Source organism: Bos mutus, chromosome 4 (genome assembly GCF_027580195.1).
Source record: "Bos mutus isolate GX-2022 chromosome 4, NWIPB_WYAK_1.1, whole genome shotgun sequence".
Lineage (NCBI taxonomy): Eukaryota > Metazoa > Chordata > Mammalia > Artiodactyla > Bovidae > Bos > Bos mutus.
Window position 1 is genome coordinate 70375109 of NC_091620.1, and position 27365 is coordinate 70402473.

General features: G+C 39.5%; 1 protein-coding gene across 1 annotated transcript in view; it reads right to left on the bottom strand.

Moving 5' to 3' along the window:
• Positions 1 to 27365, bottom strand: part of SLC26A4 (solute carrier family 26 member 4) — a 62006-nt gene that overhangs the window by 16505 nt on the left and 18136 nt on the right. The window contains exons 6-13 of the mRNA XM_070368805.1: positions 25843 to 25995; positions 25656 to 25738; positions 22068 to 22215; positions 19893 to 20006; positions 9456 to 9533; positions 9219 to 9314; positions 7756 to 7862; positions 5672 to 5741 (exon numbers count right to left, since the gene is read on the bottom strand). Coding sequence (XP_070224906.1) covers positions 5672 to 5741; positions 7756 to 7862; positions 9219 to 9314; positions 9456 to 9533; positions 19893 to 20006; positions 22068 to 22215; positions 25656 to 25738; positions 25843 to 25995 — 849 coding nt within the window. The remainder of the gene's footprint in view (positions 1 to 5671; positions 5742 to 7755; positions 7863 to 9218; positions 9315 to 9455; positions 9534 to 19892; positions 20007 to 22067; positions 22216 to 25655; positions 25739 to 25842; positions 25996 to 27365) is intronic.

Genomic DNA, 27365 nt, shown 5'->3' on the forward strand with positions numbered 1-27365 from the left:
CAGGAATACAGAAGTGGTTTGCCATTCCCTTCTCCAGTGGACCACATTTTTGTCAGAACTTTCCACCATGACTCGTCCATCTTGGGTGACCTTACATGGCATAGCTCATAGTTTCACTGAGTTAGACAAAGTTGTGGTCCATGTGATTAGATTGGTTAGTTTTCTAACCAAGAAAACCATCCCCAAGAAAAAGAAATGCAAAAAAGCAAAATGGTTGTCTGAGGAGACCTTATAAATAGAAAAGAAGAAAAGCCTTTTCTTTCGAATAGGCTTCAAATAGAATAGAAAAGCCTGTGAAAATAAGAGAAGCCAAAAGCAAAGGAGAAAAGGAAAGATATACCCATTTGAATGCAGAGTTTCAAAGAATAGCAAGGAGAGATAAGACAGCCTTCCTCAGGTATCAGTGCAAAGAAATAGAGGAAAACAACAGAATGGGAAACACTAGAGATCTCTTCAAGAAAATTAGAGATACCAAGGGAACATTTCATACAAACATGGGCTCGATAAAGGACAGAAATGGTATGGACCTAACAGAAGCAGAAGATATTAAGAAGACGTGGCAAAAATACACAGAAGAATTGTACAAAAAAGATCTTCATGACTCAGATAATCACGATGGTGTGATCACTCACCTAGAGCCAGACATCCTGGAATGTGAAGTCAAGTGGGCCTTAGCAAGCATCACTACGAACAAAGCTAGTGGAGGTGATGGAATTCCAGTTGAGCCATTTCAAAGCCTAAAAGATGATGCTGTGAAAGTGCTGCACTCAATGTGCCAGCAAATTTGGAAAACACAGCAGTGGCCACAGGACTGGAAAAGGTCAGTTTTCATTCCAATTCCAGAGAAAGGCAATGCCAAAGAATGCTCAAACTACCACACAATTGCATTCATCTCACACACTAACAAAGTAATGCTCAAAATTCTCCAAGCCAGGCTTCAGCAATACGTGAACCGTGAACTTCCAGATGTCCAAGCTGGATTTAGAAAAGGCAGAGGAACCAGAGATCAAATTGCCAACATCCACTGGATCATTGAAAATGCAAGAGAGATCCAGAAAAACATCTATTTCTGTTTTATTGACTACGCCAAAGCCTTTGACTGTGTGGATCACAATAAACTGTGGAAAATTCTGAAAGAGATAGGAATACCAGCCCACTTGACCTGCCTCTTGAGAAATCTGTATGCAGGTCAGGAAGGAATGGTTAGAACTGGACATGGAACAACAGACTGGTTCCAAATAGGAAAAGAAGTACATCAAGGCTGTATATTGTCACCCTGCTTATTTAACTTATATGCAGAATACATCATGAAAAATGCTTGGCTGGAAGAAGCACAAGCTAGAATCAAGATTGCTGGGAGAAATATCAATAACCTCAGATGTGCAGATGACACCACCCTTATGGCAGAAAGTGAAGAACTAAAGAGCCTCTTGATGAAAGTGAAAGAGGAGAGTGAAAAAGTTGGCTTAAAGCTCAACATTCAGAGGACAAAGATCATGGCATCCAGTTCCATCACTTCATGGCAAATAGATGGGGAAACAGCAGAAACAGCTGGAGACTTTATTTTTTTGGGCTCCAAAATCACTGCGGACGGTGACTGCAGCCGTGAAATAAAAAGACGCTTACTCCTTGAAAGAAAAGTTATGACAAACCTAGACAGGATATTAAAAAGCAGAGACATTACTTTGCCAACAAAGGTCTGTCTACAGAGCTAGAACAAATAATTTCACAATTTGTATGGAAATACAAAAAACCTCGAATAGCCAAAGCGATCTTGAGAAAGAAGAATGGAAGTGGAAGACTCAACCTGCCTGACTTCAGACTCTATTACAAAGCCACAGTCATCAAGACAGTATGGTACTGGCACAAAGACAGAAATATTGATCAATGGAACAAAATAGAAAGCCCAGAGATAAATCCACACACATATGGACACCTTATCTTTGACAAAGGAGGCAAGAATATACAATGGATTAAAGACAATCTCTTTAACAAGTGGTGCTGGGAAAACTGGTCAACCACTTGTAAAAGAATGAAACTAGAACACTTTCTAACACCATACACAAAAATAAACTCAAAATGGATTAAAGATCTCAACATAAGACCAGAAACTATAAAACTTCTAGAGGAGAACATAGGCAAAACACTCTCTGACATACATCACAGCAGGATCCTCTATGACCCACCTCCTAGAATATTGGAAATAAAAGCAAAAATAAACAAATGGGACCTAATTAAACTTAAAAGCTTCTGCACATCAAAGGAAACTATTAGCAAGGTGAAAAGGCAGCCTTCAGAATGGGAGAAAATAATAGCAAATGAAGCAACTGACAAACAACTAATCTCAAAAATATACAAGCAACTCCTACAGCTCAACTCCAGAAAAATAAATGACCCAATCAAAAAATGGGCCAAAGAACTAAATAGACATTTCTCCAAAGAAGACATACAGATGGCTAACAAGCACATGAAAAGATGCTCAACATTACTCGTTATCAGAGAAATGCAAATCAAAACCACTATGAGGTACCATTTCACACCAGTCAGAATGGCTGCGATCCAAAAGTCTACAAATAATAAATGCTGGAGAGGGTGTGGAGAAAAGGGAACCCTCTTACACTGTTGGTGGGAATGCAAACTAGTACAGCCACTATGGAGAACAGTGTGGAGATTCCTTAAAAAACTGGAAATAGAACTGCCTTATGATCCAGCAATCCCACTGCTGGGGAAATCCCACACACTGAGGAAACCAGAAGGGAAAGAGACACGTGTACCCCAATGTTCATCGCAGCACTGTTTATAATAGCCAGGACATGGAAGCAACCTAGATGCCCATCAGCAGATGAATGGATAAGAAAGCTGTGGTACATATACACAATGGAGTATTATTCAGCCATTAAAAAGAATACATTTGAATCAGTTCTAATGAGATGGATGAAACTGGAACCTATTATACAGAGTGAAGTAAGCCAGAAAGAAAAACACCAATACAGTATACTAACGCATATATATGGAATTTAGAAAGATGGTAACGATAACCCTGTATACGAGACAGCAAAAGAGACACTGATGTATAGATCAGTCTTGTGGACTCTGTGGGAGAGGGAGAGGGTGGGGAGATTTGGGAGAATAGCAGTGAAACAGGTATAATATCGTGTATGAAACGAGTCGCCAGTCCAGGTTCGATGCACGATGCTGGATGCTTGGGGCTGGTGCACTGGGACGACCCAGAGGGAGGGTATGGGGAGGGGGGTTCAGGATGGGGAGCGCGGGTGTGCCTGTGGCGGATTCATCTCGATGTTTGGCAAAGCTAGTACAATATTGTGGAGTTTAAAAATAAAATAAAATTAAAAAAAAAAAAAAAAACACAAAGGTCTGTCTAGTCAAAGCTATGGTTTTTCCAGTAGTCATGTATAGATGTGAGAGCTGGACTATAAAGAGAGCTGAGCGCCAAAGAATTGATGCTTTTGAACTGTGGTGTTGGAGAAGACTCTTGAGGGTCCCTTGGACTGCAAGGAGATCCAACCAGTCCATCCTAAAGGAAATCAGTCCTGAATGTTCATTGAAGGACTGATGTTGAAGCTGAAACTCTAATACTTTGGCCACCTGATGAAAAGAGCTGACTCATTTGAAAAGACCCTGATGCTGGGAAAGATTGAAGGCAGGAGGAGAAGGGGACGACAGAGGGTGAGATGATTGGATGGCATCACCGACTCAATGGAAATGAGTTTGAGTAAACTCCGGGAGTTGATGATGGACAGGGAGGCCTGGTGAACTACAGTCCATGGGGTTGCAAAGAGTCGGACATGACTGAGCAACTGAACTGACTGAACTGAATATCACTGATTGAAGAGACTATCTTTTTCCATTGTATATTCTTGTTATAAGCTGTCTATGTATCTGTGAATTTATTTCTGGTTTTTCTATTATATTCCATTGATCTATATGTATTTTGATGCTAATACATACATACTGTTTTGATTATAATAACTTTGGAGTAGAAAGGGGAAATATTAATATGATCTGAAGAGAAACCAGAGTATATGACAATAGCTTTGTAGCAGAACTTGAAATCAGGGAGCATGATGTCTCCCGCTTAGTTCTTTCTTAAGATTGCTTTCGCTACTCAGGGTTTTTTGTGATTCCATAGAAATTTTACAGTTATTTGTTGGGCTTTGTTTCTAAATATATGCCTGGCTAATCTACCTTTACTATATTTGCCTTTACCAATGAGATTTTGACTTTTATATGTTTTCTTGTTGCTAGTAAGTAGCTGTAGATTGGGTGTGTACTTAGGGGAAGGGGAGTTCAGAATCTTCCTGCTCCAGAATCCATCTTGGACTACCCCTTTAAAATTTCTTTCTCTGCTTTTTCATCTTTGTTGCCTCTGATCATTAAGCAATCTTTTTTTTTTTGCAGAGAATATAAGCCCATCAATGGAATGTTCAGTTTCTTCATTTTTGATTTTCTGTATTATATATTATTTCTTCCAATGCCAAGGATACAGATGTCAAATAAGGTTCTTTGTGACAGAGAACATGATTTCACAGGGATTTCAGACAATTTCATAGAGGATAATGATAACATAGAGAAATAGAAATTTTTTTCCTCTTGCTGCTTAAAAAATTTTTTTATGCCATGGCTTTCAGCCCTATCACTGTAATATTTCTTGGTATGGGTTTTTATGTGTACATTAACTGGGTTCAGTGGGCATTCTGGATTTGTACATATTTTTCTTCTAATTTGGGAACATTTTGATACTTATTCAAATATTTTATCTTTTTTTTTCTCTTCTCCTTTTTTGGGACTGCTGTTACTCGTATGTAGATATATTGTATTTTGTCCTAGAGGTCTCTGAGGCTCTGTCTTTTTAAAGTTATAATTGACATATTAATTTCATATGTTCACATTGTACATATTATATACAACCTATTTGTATATATTGCAAAATGATCACCACTATAAGTCTAGTTAACATCTGTCACAATATGTAATTACAAAATTTTTTGTGTGATAAGGACTTTTTAAGATCTATTCTCTTAGCAATTTTGAGATATGCTATATAGTATTATTAACTTTGGTCACCATACTGTATATTGCATCCCCGTGGCTTATTTTATACCTGGAAGTTTATGTCTTTTGACCTCATTCCCTCAGAGAAATAGAATTTTGATTCAACTTTTGGAAATAATTGAACTGCCTGTTTTTAAAAAAATACCTCTTACAATGGTTTGACATTAAAATGACATCTTAACTAGCATGAACAAAATTCATATCAGAGAGCTTCCATGGTGGCTCAGAGGGCTCCACTGGTGGCTCAGACACTAAGGAATCTGCCTGCAATGAGGGAGACCTGGGTTCAACCCCTGGGTTGGGAAGATCCCCTGGAGGAGGGCATGGAAACCCACTCCAGTATTCTTGCCTGGAGAATCCCTATGGACAGAGGAGCCTAGCGGGCTACAGTCCATGGGGTCACAAAGGGTTGGATATCAGAAGGCACACTGGGACAAAAGTTTTCCTAGTATGCCCAGTATACTTATGGGCTTTCCCAACAGAAGTAGCCTCCCTTTTTGGCTACCTTATCCCTAACACACTAGAAGAGAAATATGCAACCTCTGAAAATCCAGCTTAGCAAACCCAAGTCCAGCCAGTGTCTCCCAAGGGCACTTACATTTTTGTAATTCTTGGTGCTTTTGTAGATGTCTGTGCTAGGGATACTTCCAAGGCTGTTCCAAGATGGACTAAAAGAAGAAAAATTAAGGTCAGGATTTTTTGGAACAGGCATATTTTGGAATAAAACGTTAGAAGAAATGACAGAATCTAAAGAGCCCATAATTTGGATGTCTTGGGACTCTGTCTTTATTGCAGATGACATTTTCTGGTAGCTAACTCTGAAGTGAACAGCTGGTATTTGTGCAAGCCTGGGGGTAAAAAAGGAAGTGTGCCTCTTTTCCAATGCCTGCAAGAAGTAATGAGCATCGTACTTTCATATGTGTGGCACTTTATAGGATAAGCAAAGAGCTTTCACACATGTTAAATCTTATTTGAGCCCTGAATGGTTAACAGTATTACCCTCATTTTTAAGGGTGAGTAAACTGAGGTTTAGAGAAGTTCAAAAAGGCTCTGGAGGGAAGAGAAGCACAGCCTCTATCTTTAACCTGTGGGTCTTCATGGTCTGGCACAGTGCCTAGAACTACCTTGTGAGTTACAGCAACTTTCTGATGAAGTATGGAAAGTCTGCAGTGATCCAATTAGTCTCATTTTATAGAAATAGGAACCTGGGAGGACCAGATTGCTGATTTCCTGTTCCTGATGCAATCACATAAATTCCAGGATTCCTCAGCTGTGACTAGGGACATATGCTAAATACTACGCCTGAACAAAGAATGCCTGTTTGGGGTGCTCTCAGCAATGTGCTCTCTGGACCAGGCTTATAATTACTGGAAATTAAATCCTGGGGAGGATACTGCCTTTCGTTGGCTCAAAGCCTCATTACCAAATCTGCAGGTAAAGTGTTTCACCCATTTCTCCTTGGCTTAGTGTGCCATGCTGATTTTTAACTTAAAGCTCAGAAACTGTGTAGTCTGTCTCTAAAAACCCTTCTCCCCCTCAATCACACACAAGTTACAGTAAATACGGAGGCATCCAGAGCTCAGAAGACATCATCTTCCAAGGAGAGTTTCTGGGGTGTTTCCCAGAAGAAAACTGTGTGCTTTGGGAGCTTGAGAAGTCTTTCAGGCCCCCGGGCAACCACTTAAGGGTGCTGAGATGGTAAACACACACCTTTGGGTAGGCTCCAACATGCCAGGGGAGGCAAGGAGAATTGCTTGGTGGAACAGGAAAGGTGGACCTAGGCTAAGCTGTAGACATCTGTGTTAGGTTTACCAAGGTTTTTCATTCCTTCATGGCCCAAGTGCAGGCCAAGAAGGAGCCAGAAGTCTGGGAAGATAGCAGAGGCTTCAAGAAAAGCTTTCTTTGACTCTCTGTTCAGAAAATGCCAGAGACATAGAAAGGTACCTACCGAAGGCCTCTCAAGAGTCCCAACAAAACAAACACACCTCCAAGATGCCTCACAGATTGTTTTCCATTACTCTGAACTGTGTCTCTGCTGCTTTCACTCTCTAGATGACCTGATTATATCTATTTTACATTATTGGTATGGCTTATTAGGTACATACCTTATTTGGCAGATTTGAATGAATTTTGGCTACAATCAACTAACTTAAAGTCTCCTATTCTGGGTTATTACATAACTTCTGGGTTACTAGCTTCAAAAGAAAATGAGCCATAATATATTTAGCAGCTGTCTGGGACCAAGACTTGGGTCCCCAGTGCCTCTTAGACTTCATCTCATTTTAAAAAGAAACTACACAGCAACCTCAGTCTTTTGCTGCTCATGTATCTTTTAGACTTACCATGACTTGGAGGTGAACATAGCAGTAAAGCCTGTGAGTAAGTGCATAGATTTTGGGGTGGCATACATCTTTGAAATGCTGGCTCTGCAACATACTGGCTGTGTGATCTTAGGGAAGGTTCTTAACCTACTGAGTTTCAATTATCTTACCTATCAAATGAGAATAATAAAACATTCACATTTTTTTAAAGACTAATTATGATAATGTTTAACTTGTAGAAGCACTAATAAATAGTAACTACTGTGAAAGGGAGTAGTTTTATTATACTTATCAAAATTGTATAAGAAATTTCAGGGTGTGTTGTCCTGTTTATCGATAACTTGGATCTTATATTACTCACAATTGAACTCTTAGGACCACAGTGAGAAATCCAAACACAAGGCCAGCTAGTAAACCGAGGTCCAGTCCCAGAATGATGGATGCCATGCATGTAAATACCCAGATAACCTAGGAAAACATGAAAATGAAAAATGCTAATTCATCAGGTACCATGAAGTGGGTGACTACCTGTAAAAATAATAAGATCAATTGTCCACAAACAAATCACAGCTTTGTAAAATATTCTGACATCTTTACATACTTTAAGTGGAAATTGGACTTCCCAATACAGGCCAACTGTCCCATTAAAATATTTTTAGATTTAATTTTTGAATAGGTGATATATTGTTGTTTTAGTTACTGAGTCATGTCCAACTCTTTGCGACCCCATGGACTGTAGCCCGCCAGGTTCCTCTGTCCATGGAATTCCCCTGGCAAGAATACTAGAGTGGGTTGCCATTTCCTCCTCCAGGGGATCTTCACCACCCAGGGATCAAACCCCCGTTTCCTGCATTGGCAGGCAGATTCTTTACCACAGAGCCACCAGGGAAGCCCTGATATATATTAACATAGTTCAAAATGAAATTGGTATTAAGCAGAGGCACTTTCCTGGAGGTCCAGCGGTTAAGACACCACATACCCACTGTGGGGGGTTCAGGTTTGAATTCTGGTCGGGGAACTAAGATCCCACAAGCAACATGGGTGACCAAAAAAGTGTGCAGTGAAAAATCTTGGTTGCAACCCTCTCCTTTCTCCATTCATTCCCATCCTCTTTTCTCTCTTACATCCTCTTTTATTTCTGTGTGTGTGTGTGTATGTGTACACATGTGCATATTTTTCACCAGCATTTTTTTTTTTGGCAAATACAAGCAAATACCAATGTAAAACATAGATTATTTTCCTTTCTTTTAGGGTGTTATACACACTCTTCAATTTGGACCAGTCTCTTTTTACTTAACAATTTGTCTTGGAGATCTTTCCATATAGATAGATACGGAATTTTTTCCCATTCTTTTTATCTGTTCTGGTTTAAATTATAGCAAAATTCTGAAGGGTTTAGCTGCTGCTGCTGCTTCTTTTTTGTTTTTACAATTCCTCAGAAGAGTTGTAAAGATTACTTTAATCAAAATTATAATCGACATGGGGTTTTGCATTTTGTTTCTGCTTCGTGTTTTGTTTTATTTGTCCTTCTAGATTAGAGGGTTTTTTTTTTGTTGTTGTTGTTCTTTGGCTTTGGAAGGCCAGCGGTATATGAAGGAGCTCATATGGGATTCTTGTACAAAATGGATCTTCCCAGAGATATAGGACCTTCACAAGTTGTAGCTCATGTGGAAGACTTCACAGTTTTGGCTTATCCACAAAATTCTAATTTCTGCTCTGCTTCCCAAAATGCAAGTAAGACTCAGGAGATAAGGGGTCATAATAATATGGCAAGAAGCACATAAGTAATTCCTATTTCAGAAAAAAGGATGGCAAGCAACTTACAGCATCAGTCTTATTCTGCCTCCACAGATGAGGAACGTCACACACCTGCATAAACATCCCCTTCAGGTTGGCAATTACAACAGCTGCCAAGACCGACTGCCAGGAGAGATGGGGAAATCCGGGTTATTTAGTGGAATGGTTTGCCATTTGGTGACTTTTAAATCCCCTGCTATTTCTTGGGTAGCAGAGCAGGAAAGGGAAAGTAAGCAATTGGTGTGGCGAGAAGCAAGGTTATACCTTCTGCAGGGGTTCCAGCAGCTTCCCCAGGGCAACGATGGCAATCATCACAACCCCAGCAGAGATGATGCCGGCAACCTGAAAGACACACACATCTCCCATAGTCAGGGTCTGTGCTTCTCACTCTGAATGTGTGCTTGCTGCACGCATGTGTGCAAGAGCCTGTTCATGGGCACACAATGCTCCCCCACCTCCCTCCTTCTGCTCAGTCCTGTTGAAAGAAATAAGAATTATTTGCTAAAACCAAATACGTTTAGTAGCTATGGCAGAGAAAAAGAAAATTTCGGGGCTAGGTCTGCTAGAGTAAGGCCAGTTTGGCTTGATTGCACTTGGATACATAACAGACCTCTATTTTTTTGGTGTCAATTTAAGAGGTCAATCATCAGTCATTTGTCATTCCAGGAAACCCAGCCCATCCTTGTTCCTGGACAACAGATCCTTGATGCATTCTTGGGAAATAACTTCTCATAGCACATAATTGATCCTTCCGCGTTATTGAATAGGCAACCTGATAACTATTCTAATAACACTTTGCAGGCACGGTTGCCATGATAATCTCAGAGAAAATAAATTCACCAGTACTGCAGATTAAAAAACACCACATGAGTTTGTTGAGAGGTAGGACCATGTCACCAGCATCCTCCTACAGCAGCCGTGTGACGGGGCCAGTAGCAGGAGTAAAGGAAGCTTCAGAAACTTTACCTTCACTGGCAGAAAAGCTCTCCCAAGATTCACAACTAGCTAGGACAGAAGTTGAGGGTGTGGGGACTATGCCGTAGTGTGATTAGATGACCAATGGATTCTCTGCTGAGACAGCTGGGGCCTGGCCAAGGTGAAGCCTAGAAACTCTAAAACAAAGGAGAGGAGAGGGAGCCAGAAGAAAGCGAACAGAGAGGAAGCAGTAGAGGAGGGTACATTGGGCCCTGGTGCTGCCCAATGCAAGATGCTTGCATTCAAGAAGACACAAAAAGCCAATACAAATAAAAATCCAAAAATGTAAGGAAATGTCATAGCCACACTCATCCACTCCATCTGGCAAATTGACAGTCATGTTCAGAGGATAGCTAGGCTAGCCTGAGGCCATATTATGTATATGATATACTGAAAAGTCTGTTCTGTCCATCCACATCCCCATTTCTAGGTAATCTGTATCTTGCAGCACCACACGTCCAGGTTCCCAGGACCTTAGTGAGATTTCCCCCCTCTCCTATCTAAGCAGAGAATCCCGTATCCTTCCTTCATCCTTCCCTCCTTTCTTTTATTCCTTTAGTTCTGTGGAATTACTTAACCAATATTTATTGTCTATCATGAGCCACTTGCATTTCACTGTGGATGTAGGGCTCTGTGGATTGGGGAAAGAGATGGAGATTTGGGAACAGGGACCAAAGCCAGCTGCCTAACTCATGCCAGGAGGGTGGTGACCTACTCACCGAGGATAGGGAATAATTAGCCCTCAACTGTGATGTGGTCCACTGGAGAAGGGAATGGCAAATCACTTCAGTATTCTTGCCTTGAGAACCCCATGAACAGTATGAAAAGGCAGAATGATAGGATACTGAAAGGGGAACTCCCCAGTTCGGTAGGTGCCCAATATGCTACTGGAGATCAGTGGAGAAATGACCCCAGAAAGAACGAAGGGATGGAACCAAAGCAAAAACAATACCCAGTTGTGGATGTGACTGGTGATAGAAGCAAGGTCCGATGCTGTAAAGAACAATATTGCATAGGAACCTAGAATGTTAGGTCCATGAATCAAGACAAATTGGAAGTGGTCAAACAGGAGATGGCAAGAGTGAATGTCAACATTCTAGGAATCAGCGAACTAAGATGGACTGGAATGGGTGAATTTAACCCAGATGACCATTATATCTACTACTGTGGGCAGGAATCCCTTAGAAGAAATGGAGTGGCCATAATGGTCAACAAAAGAGTCCAAAATGCAATATGGAGGCTGAACAACACGCTGCTGAATAACCAACAAATCACAGAAGAAATCAAAAAAGAAATCAAAATTTGCATAGATACAAATGAAAATGAAAACACAACAACCCAAAACCTGAGGGACACGGTAAAAGCAGTCCTAAGGGGAAAGTTCATAGCAATACAGGCACACCTCAAGAAACAAGAAAAAAGTCAAATAAATAACCTAACTCTACACCTAAAGCAACTAGAAAAGGAAGAAATGAAGAATCCCAGGGTTAGTAGAAGGAAAGAAATCTCAAAAATTAGGGCAGAAATAAATGCAAAAGAAACAAAAGAGACCATAGCAAAAATCAACAAAACCAAAAGCTGGTTCTTTGAAAGGATAAATAAAATTGACAAACCATTAGCCAGACTCATCAAGAAACAAAGGGAGAAAAATCAAATCAATAAAATTAGAAACGAAAATGGAGAGATCACAACAGACAACACAGAAATACAAAGGATCATAAGAGACTACTATCAACAATTATATGCCAATAAAATGGACAACGAGGAAGAAATGGACAAATTCTTAGAAAAGTACAACTTTCCAAAACTTGACCAGGAAGAAATAGAAAATCTTAACAGACCCATCACAAGCACGGAAATTGAAACTGTAATCAAAAATCTTCCAGCAAACAAAAGCCCAGGTCCAGACGGCTTCACAGCTGAATTCTACCAAAAATTTAGAGAAGAGCTAACGTTAACCTATCCTGCTCAAACTCTTCCAGAAAATTGCAGAGGAAGGTAAACTTCCAAACTCATTCTATGAGGCCACCATCACCCTAATACCAAAACCTGACAAAGATCCCACAAAAAAAGAAAACTACAGGCCAATATCACTGATGAACATAGATGCAAAAATCCTTAACAAAATTCTAGCAATCAGAATCAACAACACATTAAAAGATCATACACCATGACCAAGTGGGCTTTATCCCAGGGATGCAAGGATTCTTCAATATCCGCAAATCAATCAATGTAATACACCACATTAACAAATTGAAAAATAAAAACCATATGATTATCTCAATAGATGCAGAGAAAGCCTTTGACAAAATTCAACATCCATTTATGATAAAAACTCTCCAGAAAGCAGGAATAGAAGGAACATACCTCGACATAATAAAAGCTATATATGACAAACCCACAGCAAACATTATCCTCAATGGTGAAAAATTGAAAGCATTTCCTCTAAAGTCAGGAACAAGACAAGGGTGCCCACTTTCACCATTACTATTCAACATAGTTTTGGAAGGTTTGGCCACAACAATCAGAGCAGAAAAAGAAATAAAAGGAATCCAAATTGGAAAAGAAGAAGTAAAACTCTCACTATTTGCAGATGACATGATCCTCTACATAGAAAACCCTAAAGACTCCACCAGAAAATTACTAGAGCTAATCAATGACTATAGTAAAGTTGCAGGATATAAAATCAACACACAGAAATCCCTTGCATTCCTATACACTAATAATGAGAAAACAGAAAGAGAAATTAAGGAAACAATTCCATTCACCATTGCAACGGAAAGAATAAAATACTTAGGAATATATCTACCTAAAGAAACTAAAGACCTATATATAGAAAAACTATAAAACACTGGTGAAAGAAATCAAAGAGGACACTAATAGATGGAGAAATATACCATGTTCATGGATTGGAAGAATCAATATAGTGAAAATGAGTATACTACCCAAAGCAATTTATAGATTCAACACAATCCCTATCAAGCTACCAACCGTATTCTTCACAGAGCTAGAACAAATAATTTCACAATTTGTATGGAAATACAAAAAACCTCGAATAGCCAAAGCTATCTTGAGAAAGAAGAATGGAACTGGAGGAATCAACCTACCTGACTTCAGGCTCTACTACAAAGCCACAGTTATCAAGACAGTATGGTACTGGCACAAAGACAGAAATATTGATCAATGGAATAAAATAGAAAGTCCAGAGATAAATCCACGCACCTATGGACACCTTATCTTTGACAAAGGAGGCAAGAATATACAATGGATTAAAGACAATCTCTTTAACAAGTGGTGCTGGGAAATCTGGTCAACCACGTGTAAAAGAATGAAACTAGAACACTTTCTAACACCATACACAAAAATAACTCAAAATGGATTAAAGATCTCAACATAAGACCAGAAACTATAAAACTCCTAGAGGAGAACATAGGCAAAACACTCTCTGACATACATCACAGCAGGATCCTCTATGACCCACCTCCTAGAATATTGGAAATAAAAGCAAAAATAAACAATTGGGACCTAATTAACCTTAAAAGCTTCTGCATATCAAAGGAAACTATTAGCAAGGTGAAAAGGCAGCCTTCAGAATGGGAGAAAATAATAGCAAATGAAGCAACTGACAAACAACTAATCTCAAAAATATACAAGCAACTCCTACAGCTCAACTCCAGAAAAATAAATGACCCAATCAAAAAATGGGCCAAAGAACTAAATAGACATTTCTCCAAAGAAGACATACAGATGGCTAACAAGCACATGAAAAGATGCTCAACATTACTCGTTATCAGAGAAATGCAAATCAAAACCACTATGAGGTACCATTTCACACCAGTCAGAATGGCTGCGATCCAAAAGTCTACAAATAATAAATGCTGGAGAGGGTGTGGAGAAAAGGGAACCCTCTTACACTGTTGGTGGGAATGCAAACTAGTACAGCCACTATGGAGAACAGTGTGGAGATTCCTTAAAAAACTGGAAATAGAACTGCCTTATGATCCAGCAATCCCACTGCTGGGGAAATCCCACACACTGAGGAAACCAGAAGGGAAAGAGACACGTGTACCCCAATGTTCATCGCAGCACTGTTTATAATAGCCAGGACATGGAAGCAACCTAGATGTCCATCAGCAGATGAATGGATAAGAAAGCTGTGGTACATATACACAATGGAGTATTACTCAGCCATTAAAAAGAAAACATTTGAATCAGTTCTAATGAGGTGGATGAAACTGGAACCTATTATACAGAGTGAAGTAAGCCAGAAAGAAAAACACCAATACAGTATACTAAAGCATATATATGGAATTTAGAAAGATGGTAACAATAACCCTGTATGTGAGACAGCAAAAGAGACACTGATGTATAGATCAGTCTTATGGACTCTGTGGGAGAGGGAGAGGGTGGGAAGATTTGGGAGAATGGCATTGAAACATGTAAAATATCATGTATGAAACGAGATGCCAGTCCAGGTTCGATGCACGATACTGGATGCTTGGGGCTAGTGCACTGGGACGACCCAGAGGGATGGTATGGGGAGGGAGGAGGGAGGAGGGTTCAGGATGGGGAACACATGTATACCTGTGGTGGATTCATTTTGATATTTGACAAAACTAATACAATTATGTAAAGTTTAAAAATAAAAATAAAAAAAAGAGTCTGAAATGCAGTACTTGGATGCAATCTCAAAAATGACAGAATGATCTCTGTTCGTTTCCAAGGCAAACCATTCAATATCATGGTAATCCAAGCCTATGCCCCAACCAGTAACGCTGAAGAAGCTGAAGTTGAATGGTTCTATGAAGACCTACAAGACCTTTTAGAACTAATACCCAAAAAAGATGTTGTTTTCATTATAGGGGACTGGAATGCAAAAGTAGGAAGTCAAGAAACACCTGTAGTAATAGGCAAATTTGGCCTTGGAGTACGGAATGAAGCAGGGCAAAGGCTAATAGATTTTTGCCAAGAGAACACACTGGTCATAACAAACACCCTCTTCCAACAACACAAGAGAAGACTCTATATACATGGACATCACCAGATGGTCAACACCAAAATCAGACTGATTATATTCTTTGCAGCCAAAGATGGAGAAGGTCTATACAGTCAGCAAAAACAAGACCAGGAGCTGACTGTGGCTCAGACCATGAACTCCTTATTGCCAAATTCAGACTTAAATTGAAGAAAGTATTCAGGTATGACCTACATTAAATCCCTTATGATTATACAGTGGAAGTGAGAAATAGATTTAAGGGCCTAGATCTGATAGACAGAGTGCCTGATGAACTATGGATGGAGGTTCATGACATTGTACAGAAGACAGGGATCAAGACCATCCCCAAGAAAAAGAAATGCAAAAAAGCCAAATGGCTGTCTGAGGAGACCTTACAAATAGCTGTGAAAAGAAAGAGAACTGAAAAGCAAAGGAGAAAAGGACAGATATAAGCATCTGAATGCAAAGTTCCAAAGAATAGCAAGGGGAGATAAGAAAGCCTTCCTCAGTGATCAATGCAAAGAAATAGAGGAAAACAACAGAATGGGAAAGACTAGAGATCTCTTCAAGAAAATTAGAGATACCAAGGGAACATTTCATACAAACATGGGCTCGATAAAGGACAGAAATGGTATGGACCTAACAGAAGCAGAAGATATTAAGAAGACGTGGCAAGAATACACAGAAGAACTGTACAAAAAAGATCTTCATGACCCAGATAATCACGATGGTGTGATCACTCACCTAGAGCCAGACATCCTGGAATGTGAAGTCAAGTGGGCCTTAGCAAGCAACACTACGAACAAAGCTAGTGAAGGTGATGGAATTCCAGTTAAGCCATTTCAAAGCCTAAATGATGATGCTGTGAAAGTGCTGCACTCAATGTGCCAGCAAATTTGGAAAACTCAGCAGTGGCCATAGGAATGGAAAAGGTCAGTTTTCATTCCAATCCCAAAGAAAGACAATGCCAGAGAATGCTCAAACCACCGCACAATTGCACTCATCTCACACGCTAGTAAAGTAATGCTCAAAATTTTCCAAGCCAGGCTTCAGCAATACGTGAACCGTGAGCTTCCAGATGTTCAAGCTGGTTTTAGAAAAGGCAGAGGAACCAGAGACCAAATTGCCAACATCCGCTGGATCATCAAAAAAGCAAGAGAGTTCCAGAAAAACATCTATTTCTGTTTTATTGACTATGCCAAAGACTTTGACTGTGTGGATCACAATAAACTGTGGATAATTCTGAAAGAGATGGGAATACCAGACCACCTGACCTGCCTATTGAGAAACCTATATGCAGGCCAGGAAGCAACAGTTAGAACTGGACATGGAACAACAGACTGGTTCCAAATAGGAAAAGGAGTACGTCAAGGCTGTATATTGTCACCCTGCTTATTTAACTTATATGCAGAGTACATCATGAGAAACGCTGGGCTGGAAGAAGCACAAGCTGGAATCAAGACTGCCAGGAGAAATATCAATAACTTCAGATATGCAGATGACACCACCCTTATGGCAGAAAGCAAAGAAGAACTAAAAAGCTTCTTGATGAAGGTGAAAAAGGAGAGTGAAAACTTGGCTGAGGCTCAACATTCAGAAAACTAAGATCATGGCATCTGGTCCCATCACTTCATGGCAAGTAGATGGGGAAGCAGTGGAAACAGTGTCAGACTATCATTTTAGGCTCCAAAATCATTGCAGATGGTGATTGCAGCCATGAAATTAAGACGCTTACTCCATGGAAGGAAAGTTATGACCAACCTAGATAGCATATTAAAAAGCAGAGACTTTACTTTGCCCATAAAGGTCCATCTAGTCAAGGCTCTGGTTTTTCCAGTGGTCATGTATGCATGTTAGAGTTGGACTGTGAAGAAAGCTGAGCACTGAAGAATTGATGCTTTTGAACTGTGGTGTTGGAAAAGACTCTTGAGAGTTCCTTGGACTGCAAGGAGATCCAACCAGTCCATTCTAAAAGAGATCAGTCCTGGGTGTTCATTGAAAGGACTGATGCTAAAGCTGAAACTCCAATACTTTGTCAACCTCATGCGAAGAGTTGACTCATTGGAAAAGACTCTGATGCTGGGAGGGATTGGGGGCAGGAGGAGAAGGGGACGACAGAGGATGAGATGGCTGGATGGCATCACTGACTCGATGGACGTGAGTTTGAGTGAACTCCGGGAGTTGATGATGGACAGGGAGGCCTGGTGTGCTGCGATTCATGGGGTCGCAAAGAGTCAGACACAACTGAGCGACTGAACTGAACTGATGGGGACCAAGACTAATTTTGGTTACTATTTTTTAAATCTACAAGGGGACCCACTACCTGTACTTAATTTATACGGGAAAATTACTTATTTGACAAGAAATGCTGTATATTTTGTATCTATGAGCAGATTCAGTTGCTAGACAATTAATTTTCTGTTAAGTGAGAAGATAACCAGGGCTAGAGAATAGTTTGTCATCAGAATTATTTTTTCATGAATCGTTATGAGTCAGATGGGGATGAGAGAAAGCACAGGTTGCAATGTTGAACATCTATAGACGTGCTGAAATCAGTTGATATCCACTGACACTCATGATTCCATCCATTCATTCAGCAAATATGTTTCTTATGTGCCAGGTACAATGTATGTGTCATAGGTACTAAGGCATTATTCTTACCTTGAGAACTTAATGACTGGAACAATCAACAGTCAACATGTATGTGCCAGAATTTTATAAACAGTTGCTTATTTAATCTATACAGTGTCCCTGTGAGGTGGATACAATGATTACTCCCCATTGCATAGATACTGAAACTGAGGCCCCAACATGAAACATGCAGGAAAAGTCAAAGAACAAGGGAAGACTTGCCAGTTTAGTTGGTCATTAGTTCCTGGATTTTAGTCCAGACACTTAGACTTTTAACCCCAGAATTTAGTATACATTTCAGTAATTAAATACCAAGTGATTTCTGTGCTTGTTTCATTCTTCAGTATGAAATCCTGGCATCCTTCATTCCTAAATATAATACATGCCAGTGTGTGGCAGGGGGTATTAGCTTACCAGAATGCTATTATCCCCAAACCTTCTGCCAAGGGATCACTTTGCATGGGCATTCGTGGGGGGAAGGGAAGGGGGAGAGGGCTGTCCCCATTTGAGCCTGGAGTTAGCAGACAGTGAACATCAGCTCTTGGGGATCTGCCTGCACCCACTTATAGCCATGTGCCTTGGGGAGCTTGTCAGGTCTCCATGTCCAGTGGAAGCCACAGAAAACTTCACTGCTAACAGCTGCCCCTGAACACAGGAGCAACTTTGGCAATCACCTCCAACCTTCCCCTTGACTTTCCCCTTGACCACAGATCTCTGGTTATGCTTCCTGTTTGAGGCTGTATTGTTTTATTTGCTCTCTCAGAGCTAGAAATGTTTTCAGAAAAATGGAGAAGAAAACTCGACTTTAAATAGGGTAATTCTGAAAATTAAAAGTAAATGTTTGTTCATCAGGAGCCAAGAAATTGGAGAAGGCCAATTCCTCTGACTCTGTCACAAAGATCTGTTATGAATGGGAAAGGAGCATCCTGGGCACCTTAGGGACAAATCAAACTCTCCCTGAGCCACTCACTGTTGGAGTCATTCATTTTCTCAGTTACTCTCTTTTTTATATTTATTTGTGTCTCTACCTGGAAAAAAAATCCTATTTGAAGACTGTGTGTAGATAGTGTGTGTTAAACTATTTACTTTGGATTGTTGCTCCTTATAGTCTCAAAGTACTATTTACTCTTAAATAATAGTTCTTTCTGTGTTGGGAGGAGAAGACTCCCCAGGCCTAACAGAAACACAATCCCTGAGCCTGCCCCTCACCCCCATCCATTCGGTTTGGCATAGCTGACTCATGTCCTGCTGAAAAGGATGGCCTGAGTACAGATCCTGAACTATCTGGCCTAGTGAAGGAGGAGTTTTTCAGAGATTAACTGGGATGCTGGTTTGGGGGAAGGCCACAACTTAAAATCACAGTTAAAGGCAAGATCAAACCCACATTCAGAACTTCAAGAACAAAAGTTTTTCTCAGGAAGAAATTACAAAGTGTGTAACAGACATATGCTTAGCTAGCAAACTGTGGTTCTGTCAGATGCAAGGCCTCTGGAGGAAGCCCCCGATCCTTGGTAAAGGAAATGTAAATAGACAGCTTTTCATTTTCTTGAAGACAGAATAACTCATTAAGCCACAAAGAGATCTTACTAGGCCTTCTCTATTCCCAGATAACAAATAGAAAAAAATGTGCACCTTCATTATCAACTGTTATCATCCCTGCAAAAGCAAGTAAGTGGATCTATCTGCCAGCTGGGCAACGACACAAAAAGGTTTGAGACTTACTGCATCATAAAACTATAAAGAGAGGTTTACAGGGAGGGGGTAGATCATCGTCACAGAGATGGAGAGGTCCCAAGTGGAATCAGAATGGGATGTGCAAGTTTTACTTTTTTCAAAGGCTAATTGTCCTGAGTTCTTGTGCAAGCCTTTCTGAGCCACCATTCCCCTGACTCATTCTTTACATCATTCTAGCTTTCACTTTTCACTTTCATGCATTGTAGAAGGCAATGGCAACCCACTCTAGTGTTCTTGCCTGGAGAATCCCAGGGACAGAAGAGCCTGGTGGGCTGCCGTCTATGGGGTCGCACAGAGTTGGGCATGACTGAAGCGACTTAGCAGCAGCAGCAGCAGATGGGTATTAGCACATCGCCACCCCGTACCTGTGTCTTTCCCCCAGTACTCTCCTGGACAGCGGTGCGGGACAGGGCAGTGGTAGCCACAAAGCAAGAGAATAATCCAGAGAAGATGTTGCTGATTCCAAAGGCGATGAATTCCTAAGAGAGAGAGAGAATGAATGGTAGTGATGCTACAAATCAAATCTTTGGAAGACTCTTGTCAAGCAAAGAGCATTAAGAAAGCAAACTCCCAAGCCCAGCCTGCCTGGGAGTCCCAGTTTAATTCTTACCATTAAAGGTGCTTGGAGACCTTGAAAGACATGTGGAATCTGGGCTCCATAAAGCCTAAGAGAGGCTTCACTGCTCTCAACTGTTCTGAAGATTGACTTATCTTTTGCTGAAATGCTTTATCTTACTTCCTGGTGAGTGGCCTATCTGTAACTCTCACATAAAATATTTTTTCTGAGGTTGGATGTTTGCTAGGAAGTATATTATGACTTGGAGAATGATTATTCTGATGACTAATCATTTAATTGCTGTAATTGCTATGCTGTGTTTATGGACACAAACAAGACTTGCAGATTTGCAAGCAGTGGAAAATCAGCGTGGTAATGGATCACGCTGGAATGGATCAGATACAAAACCCATCTGTATCTGTTACTGGTATCCCCCGCTTTTCAAAAGTTTGCTTTACGCTTGGCTTTTATAAAAGATCTATTTAAGTTAGTTACTTGTTTTTGCTAACTCAAAGAAATCTCAAGAGAATTTTTGCTATTATGAAAAAGGGCGAAAAATGTTTGTTTTTGCAGCAACCCCTTATAAAGGCAGCATGCTCCCCAAGCAGAGAGAGTGGCAGCACCAAGCTCCTTCCCGGGAAGCTACACTCAGCATCTCAGCACGGAGCCACCATTGCTCTGAACTGTGTGAGCACCTGTTCATCTCAGTGTATTTTGTGCATCTGTTTGCAAGATGTGTCTTAAGGTAACTGCTTCTTCACTTCAGCTCAAGAAGATTTTCTTAGGAACTCTCTACTTTTGGATATGGGGAAACCTGTAATTAATTGCACAATGAACTACCTCAGTTTAAAGTGGTCACAACTATTATCATTGATGTTTGTGGCAATCTTTTGCCATATTATAGCTGCCTTTAAAAAAATTACCAAGAAAAAAAAATTTTTTAATTACTAGATTACATGAAGAATTCTTATTCCAACTTGCTCCTAATATGTTAAGCTTAAATGTTATGATCTAACTTTTTAAATTAACTTTTATGAATTAACTTTTTAAAAACTAGGATTACTTTGACTTTTTTCTTAAAAGGTAAAGTGATGCACAGGGAATATAGCCAATTATTTTCTAAGAACCATAAATGGAGTATAACCTTTAAAGCTTGTGAATTGCTATGTTGCACACCTGAAACTTATATAATATAGGACATCAACTATACCGCAATTAAAAAAATAAATCTTTAAAAAATGTAAAATAAAAAAAGAGATGTATCTAGCTAATATAACACATGGAGCTTTTTTGGATACTTAGCCAAACAAATCAACTGTTCAAAAAACTTGCTGCTACTGCTGCTGCTAAGTCGCTTCAGTGTGTCCGACTCTGTGCGACCCCATAGAGGGCAGCCCACGAGGCTCCGCCTTCCCTGGGATTCTCCAGGCAAGAACTCTGGAGTGGGTTGCCATTTCCTTCTCCAATGCATGAAAGTGAAAAGTGAAAGTGAAGTTGCTTAGTCCTGCCCGACTCTTTGCGACCCCAAGGACTGTGGCCCACCAGGCTCCTCCGTCCAAGACAACCTAAAAACTGGCTAGATAGTTGATGTTATTAAAGAATTATTATTCATTTTTTTAGTTGTGATAATGATATTGTGGTTATCTACCTAAAAACTGACTGGATATTAGATGATATTATGGAATTATAGCTAGTATTTCTAAAAATATAATGGTGTATCATGCTTATGTTTTTTTTTTACATTCTTATCTTTCAGATATATAACAAAATATGGATATATAAACAACAAAATATATTTTAAAAATGAAGTGATACAGCATGCATATTTCAAAATAACTTCAAATTAGCACACGCAGGAGAGAAACCAACTCAGTAAAGATGGTTGGGAGAAACCAATCCCTTCTTTAACAGACAACAAATTCTTTCCCATATTTTCTTCTTATTTGCAGTCCTACAAACCAGTTCAGCAAAAGGGTGACCATACCTGGTTCCCATCGATGGTGTAATCATGCTTGATGGCGTATACTTTTCCTACAGACACTGCAATGGCATAAGCGACCACAGAGATGGAAAATGATGCAGTCAGCATCTCAGAAAACAGACTCACAGATGGCATTGCCGGAGGCAAAAACCTAGTTTTTAAATGAAAAATGCTGTGACAATTTGACTACAATGCTCTTCCCCCACCTCACCAAATGCTACATCAACCCAGCCATGAAAGAATTTAACCCAAGAGAACAAGAGGTACATAAGATGGATAAGTGGTAGCACCTGCTTTTACAATTTTCAGTCAGAAGTAGGTGCTATCTCACTGGCTGATTCCTTTGTTCCCTATTTGAGAGACTAGGTGCTGCCTTATCTACACTCTGACAAGAAGAAACCTGTCATTACTGATTTTTTAATACCATATAATCCTATGCTGCACCATCTCACACATTAGTGTTTCTCCTTACAATTTCATCTTAGAGGTCTTTGATGTCTTTAATATCAAAGGTCTTTGATATCTAGGATATCTTTAAATGATATCCTAGCCGTTAAATGAGATTTACCCTGTATAAGAAGTGTGTCAGGTCTGTTACAGAGACAAAGAATGTAAGATGCTGAAACAGAGAAGTGGAAAATCCTTATTGAAGAGCCATGATACTGAAAATCTTCTTGAGTACCCCCAAAAGATTAAATGTATATGGTTATCAGAATGCTCCATAGTCACTATAGTTGTGGGATCAAACAGTTACTATTTGACAAAACCAAAGCTACTCACCAACCATATAAAGAAATAAATTTACAAGTTTATAAGTATGCAATCATCCCCAAGTATGAAAATCAGAGAGGATTCCTTTCTTATGCCGCATCTTGATGATTATCTGTATGGCCAGTTCTCTGGCCGAAAAAAAAAATAATAATAATAATCTCCCTGACCTACCTAACACCTGAAGCTCCTTTCATAGGAAACTACACTTTTTCCCCTATAGTTGGAAGTGGTAATGTAGAAATAAGGTTCTTATAGAAAGCCATAGAAATCTAGAACCTGCTAATATCTTAATATTATCCAAAGTATTATCCTAAATCTAATATCCTAGAAATTGTTGAATCTACCTTTCTCTTTTTGTTGATTAGGGAACTGAGGCCCAGAAGAGTGAAGTACTTAGTAGGTCCGGGTGTGAATGTTAGATATTAGATGATTTCCTGAGTAGCCAGATCTGATTTGCCCTCTTAGAGCCTGCTGGTTAAGAAAAAGAGTTAGTGAGAGAATAGGGGGCCCTGGTTTGGGTGAATCCCAGTGGGATGCTCAGAAGCTGACCACACTTGGAGAAATTGTATATTTGGCCAAGAAAGGCAGTAGGGGAGTAGGGCAAGTGGTTATGGTTTGGGGGACGGTGTCATTGGACACTGAGCAATATTGACATATGGCATTGACTCTCAATGGGATTAAAGAAAACTGCCAGTAATGGCTGTGCTTTTACTCCCTTCTTGGGGGATTGACATGGGAGGAGATGAAGAGGTGGGCACACACAATCTATATTTTGTTTTGTTTTGGTTGCGCCACACAGCATGTGGCATCTTAGTTTCCTGACCAGGCACAGCACCCACGCCCCTGCATTGAAAGTGAGGGTTCTTAACCATTGGAAGGTTAAGTTCCACAATCACTCTTTTGTTCCTCTTTATTTCACCCTTCTCATCTCACGCTCCTTTCCTTGCCCTTTTCCAATCTCTCCACATCATGCTTTCTTTTTCAGTTTTTGTTAATGTTGTTATACTTATTTCTGGGGTATCAAAAAGCTGAACAAGACAAGTGAGATCATTACCCTTGTGGAAGAGCTTATATATATATATATCCCGGGGGCCAGGCAGGTGAGGCAGACCGACCAATCATAACAGGTGGTCTGTCAGAGCATTCAACTTGACTAACCCAACAGTAAGAGGCTTGAGATCCATTTTCAGCAGGAGAGTATCCAGGAAATCTCTTGATAGGACCAGAAAGGATCACTTGTGGCAGCAAAAAGGAGTGCCCAAAATCTAGTAATAGAACCTGGACTTAGGGGACAGGGCATTTGCCATGGACCTCCTCTAAGAGTTTCCTTAGGAAACCTGACAACGTGGATCTATAAAATATATTTTTAATGTAGCTGCTTGTAACTACTCAAATAATCTAGTTGTTAGGGTGAAAACACTGGAACTCAAGGAGCCACACTGCATCTTTTTATTACTAAATTTATACCTGCATTAGGATTCACTATCAAAATGTTGATCCTCTAACGTAAAGTTTCCCAAACTTACCTAATCATTAGAATCATATGAAGCCCCTTTGAAAAATATTAATTAGGTTCAGGATGAGAACCAGGAAGGAATTTGTGTTAACAAGACCTCCTGTGATTCATAGAAAAAAGTGAGTTTGTGAAACACTGGAATGGATGATACATAAATTAAGCCCCATGTAGCCAGTTGTAACTTTTCTTTCTTTTTTTTAAATAGATTAGAAGAAATCATAAAATTAATCTAATGTCATGGCAGCAGTTCCCCGTGGAATAAGCCCCGGGGCTGGGCTGGGCTGAGGAATTTCAATTAAGAGCATGAAAAACACAGAGTGTTATAGGTCCCTCAGCTACTATTCAATGGAAGGGAAACCGGTACTTACTTGTCATCTAATAGCAAGTCTAGTCATGAATGCTGTAAGTTAATGTTACAAATCTAATAAACATTTGCGTTTCTTTTTCACTATCATATGATCAAATTATGATGTAGGGCCCTTGGTCCACTCTGCACTTTATGAAGGATCTCACTGGTGTTTTACAAGAAGCTGAAGCTGAGATTTCAGTGGTTTGTTATTATCTTTGTGTTGCTGGCTCAGATGGTAAAGAATCAGCCTGCAATGGAGGAGGCCTGGGTTTGATCCCCAGATCAGGAAGATCTCCTGGAGAAGGGAATGGCAACCCATTCCAGTATTCTTGCTTGGAGACCTCTATGGACAGAGGAGCCTGGTGGACTACAATCACGGGGTCACAAAGAGTCAGACACAACTGAACAGCTAACACTTACACTATAGGAGAACCCCCCTCTGCCCCAGGGCCACAGAAATAGATGATGACAGAGGACAAAGACTCTTAGTTCCTTACTCTTTTAATTCACCAGACTATCAAAATATCAAACCAAAAGATCATGCACTTTATTTATAGGAACAAATGATATAATTATTATCCTAAGCTGATTATATGGAAAAGAATTTAGGCCAGATCTCCCTTTTTCTTTAAGCAGATTGTTCTCAGTACAATAAGCGTTACACACCATGATTCTGCTTATACTGTAATTGTATATGTGAGTTTAAATCAGGAGTCTGGAGTTAACTGTGCATGTCCTGCCATGTTTTAAGAATGTAAAGAAAAAGAGAGCGCATATAGTGCTGCTTTTAAACAAATGACTTGATCTTTACCTGATAATTTGCACAAATGGGATATTTCTTTAAGATCATACACATGAGACTATTGAAGGATCACCAGTGAAATGAAGCTTGTTTCATTTAAATAGGAGGTACTGACAATGTATTATTAATGCCTAAGAGGAACTCCATACTCACCCACTTGGGATGGATTTAACAATGCCAGCATTATACTTTTTTTCCAGGTCAACTCCATACGAAATGGCAGTAGCTGCTATTGTCTGAAATAAAACAAAAAAGGTTTTAAAAAAGTTCATTTGTTTGAACAGTTCCTTTCTTACAAAGCTAATTAATGCTGAATTTTCTAATTATACATTCTACTTACCACAATCACCTCTATAGGAATAGGGACTGGGATTTTGTGTTTAAATCGATCATTTAATTCCTTAACTGCCATACAGATGATAATGGTGAGTAATCCAGCAATGAAATCAGCAAGATTAGTGTTACTAATATTCTGAAAAATCTCAATCAGTGTCTGTAAAAAAAAATAATTTCATATACCTCCTGTATTAAAAATCACATCATAATCAAAGAGCACTTAAGAATTTCATGTAAAATTAAAAAATTTTTAATTTGTGTTTGTTAATACAGACACCATTAACTTCCAACCCTTGCAATGTAAATACCAAGTTGGTAATGATGGTTAACTTGGAGTGGCAAAAGTATGGGTGATTTCTGCTTTCTTATTTTAGCTTATCTGTATTTTTTACAATAAAAATGATATCTTTTAAAAGAAAGTATATCATCATATACTGTCTTTTGCTTGCAGAAAAGCTTTAAAATTTTATACCTTAAGTAGCTTTACAGGTGCTACTAAGTGACCTAATTTTCATCATGTTGATATGTATTATTGAGATTAAAAACAGAAATCAAAAGTCCTGGTTAACCAATATTTTAGGTTAAACTTTCACTAAACATGAATGATACAGATGTTAATAAAAATTCCTAAAATTCTTCATATGTAGATACATATGGATTCATCCATTCTTTATGGCAAAGAAAAGCTATTGAATTGATATATAGGTCAAGTAGAAATTTTTGGAAATTAATTTGGTACTTAGTTCAAACTTGAACTATGATCATTTAAATAAAACTAACTCTTTCAAAAAAAAAAAAGCAAGAGAGTTCCAGAAAAACATCTATTTCTGCTTTATTGACTATGCCAAAGCCTTTGACTGTGTGGATCACAATAAACTGTGGACAATTCTGAAAGAGATGGGAATACCAGACCACCTGACCTGCCTCTTGAGAAATTTGTATGCAGGTCAGGAAGCAACAGTTAGAACTGGACATGGAACAACAGACTGGTTCCAAATTCAGAAAGGAGTACATCAAGGCTGTAACGGTGCTTATTTAACTTATATGCAGAGTACATCATGAGAAACGCTGGGCTGGAAGAAGCACAAGCTGGAACCAAGATTGCTGGGAGAAATACCAATAAACTCAGATATGCAGATGATAGATGCACCCTTATGGCAGAAAGTGAAGAGGAACTAAAGAGCCTCTTGATGAAAGTGAAAAAGGAGAGTGAAAAAGTTGTCTTAAAGCCCAACATTCAGAAAACTAAGATCATGGCATCTGGTCCCATCACTTCATGGCAAATAGATGGGGAAACAGTGGCTGACTTTACTTTTTGGGCTCCAAAATCACTGCAGATGGTGATTGCAGCCATGAAATTAAAAGACACTTGCTCCTTGGAAGGAAAGTTATGCCCAACCTAGACAGCATATTAAAAAGCAGAGACTTTACTTTGTCAACAAAGGTCCATCTAGTCAAGGCTATGGTTTTTCCAGTAGTCATGTATGGATGTGAGAGTTGGACTATAAAGAAAGCTGAGTACAGACT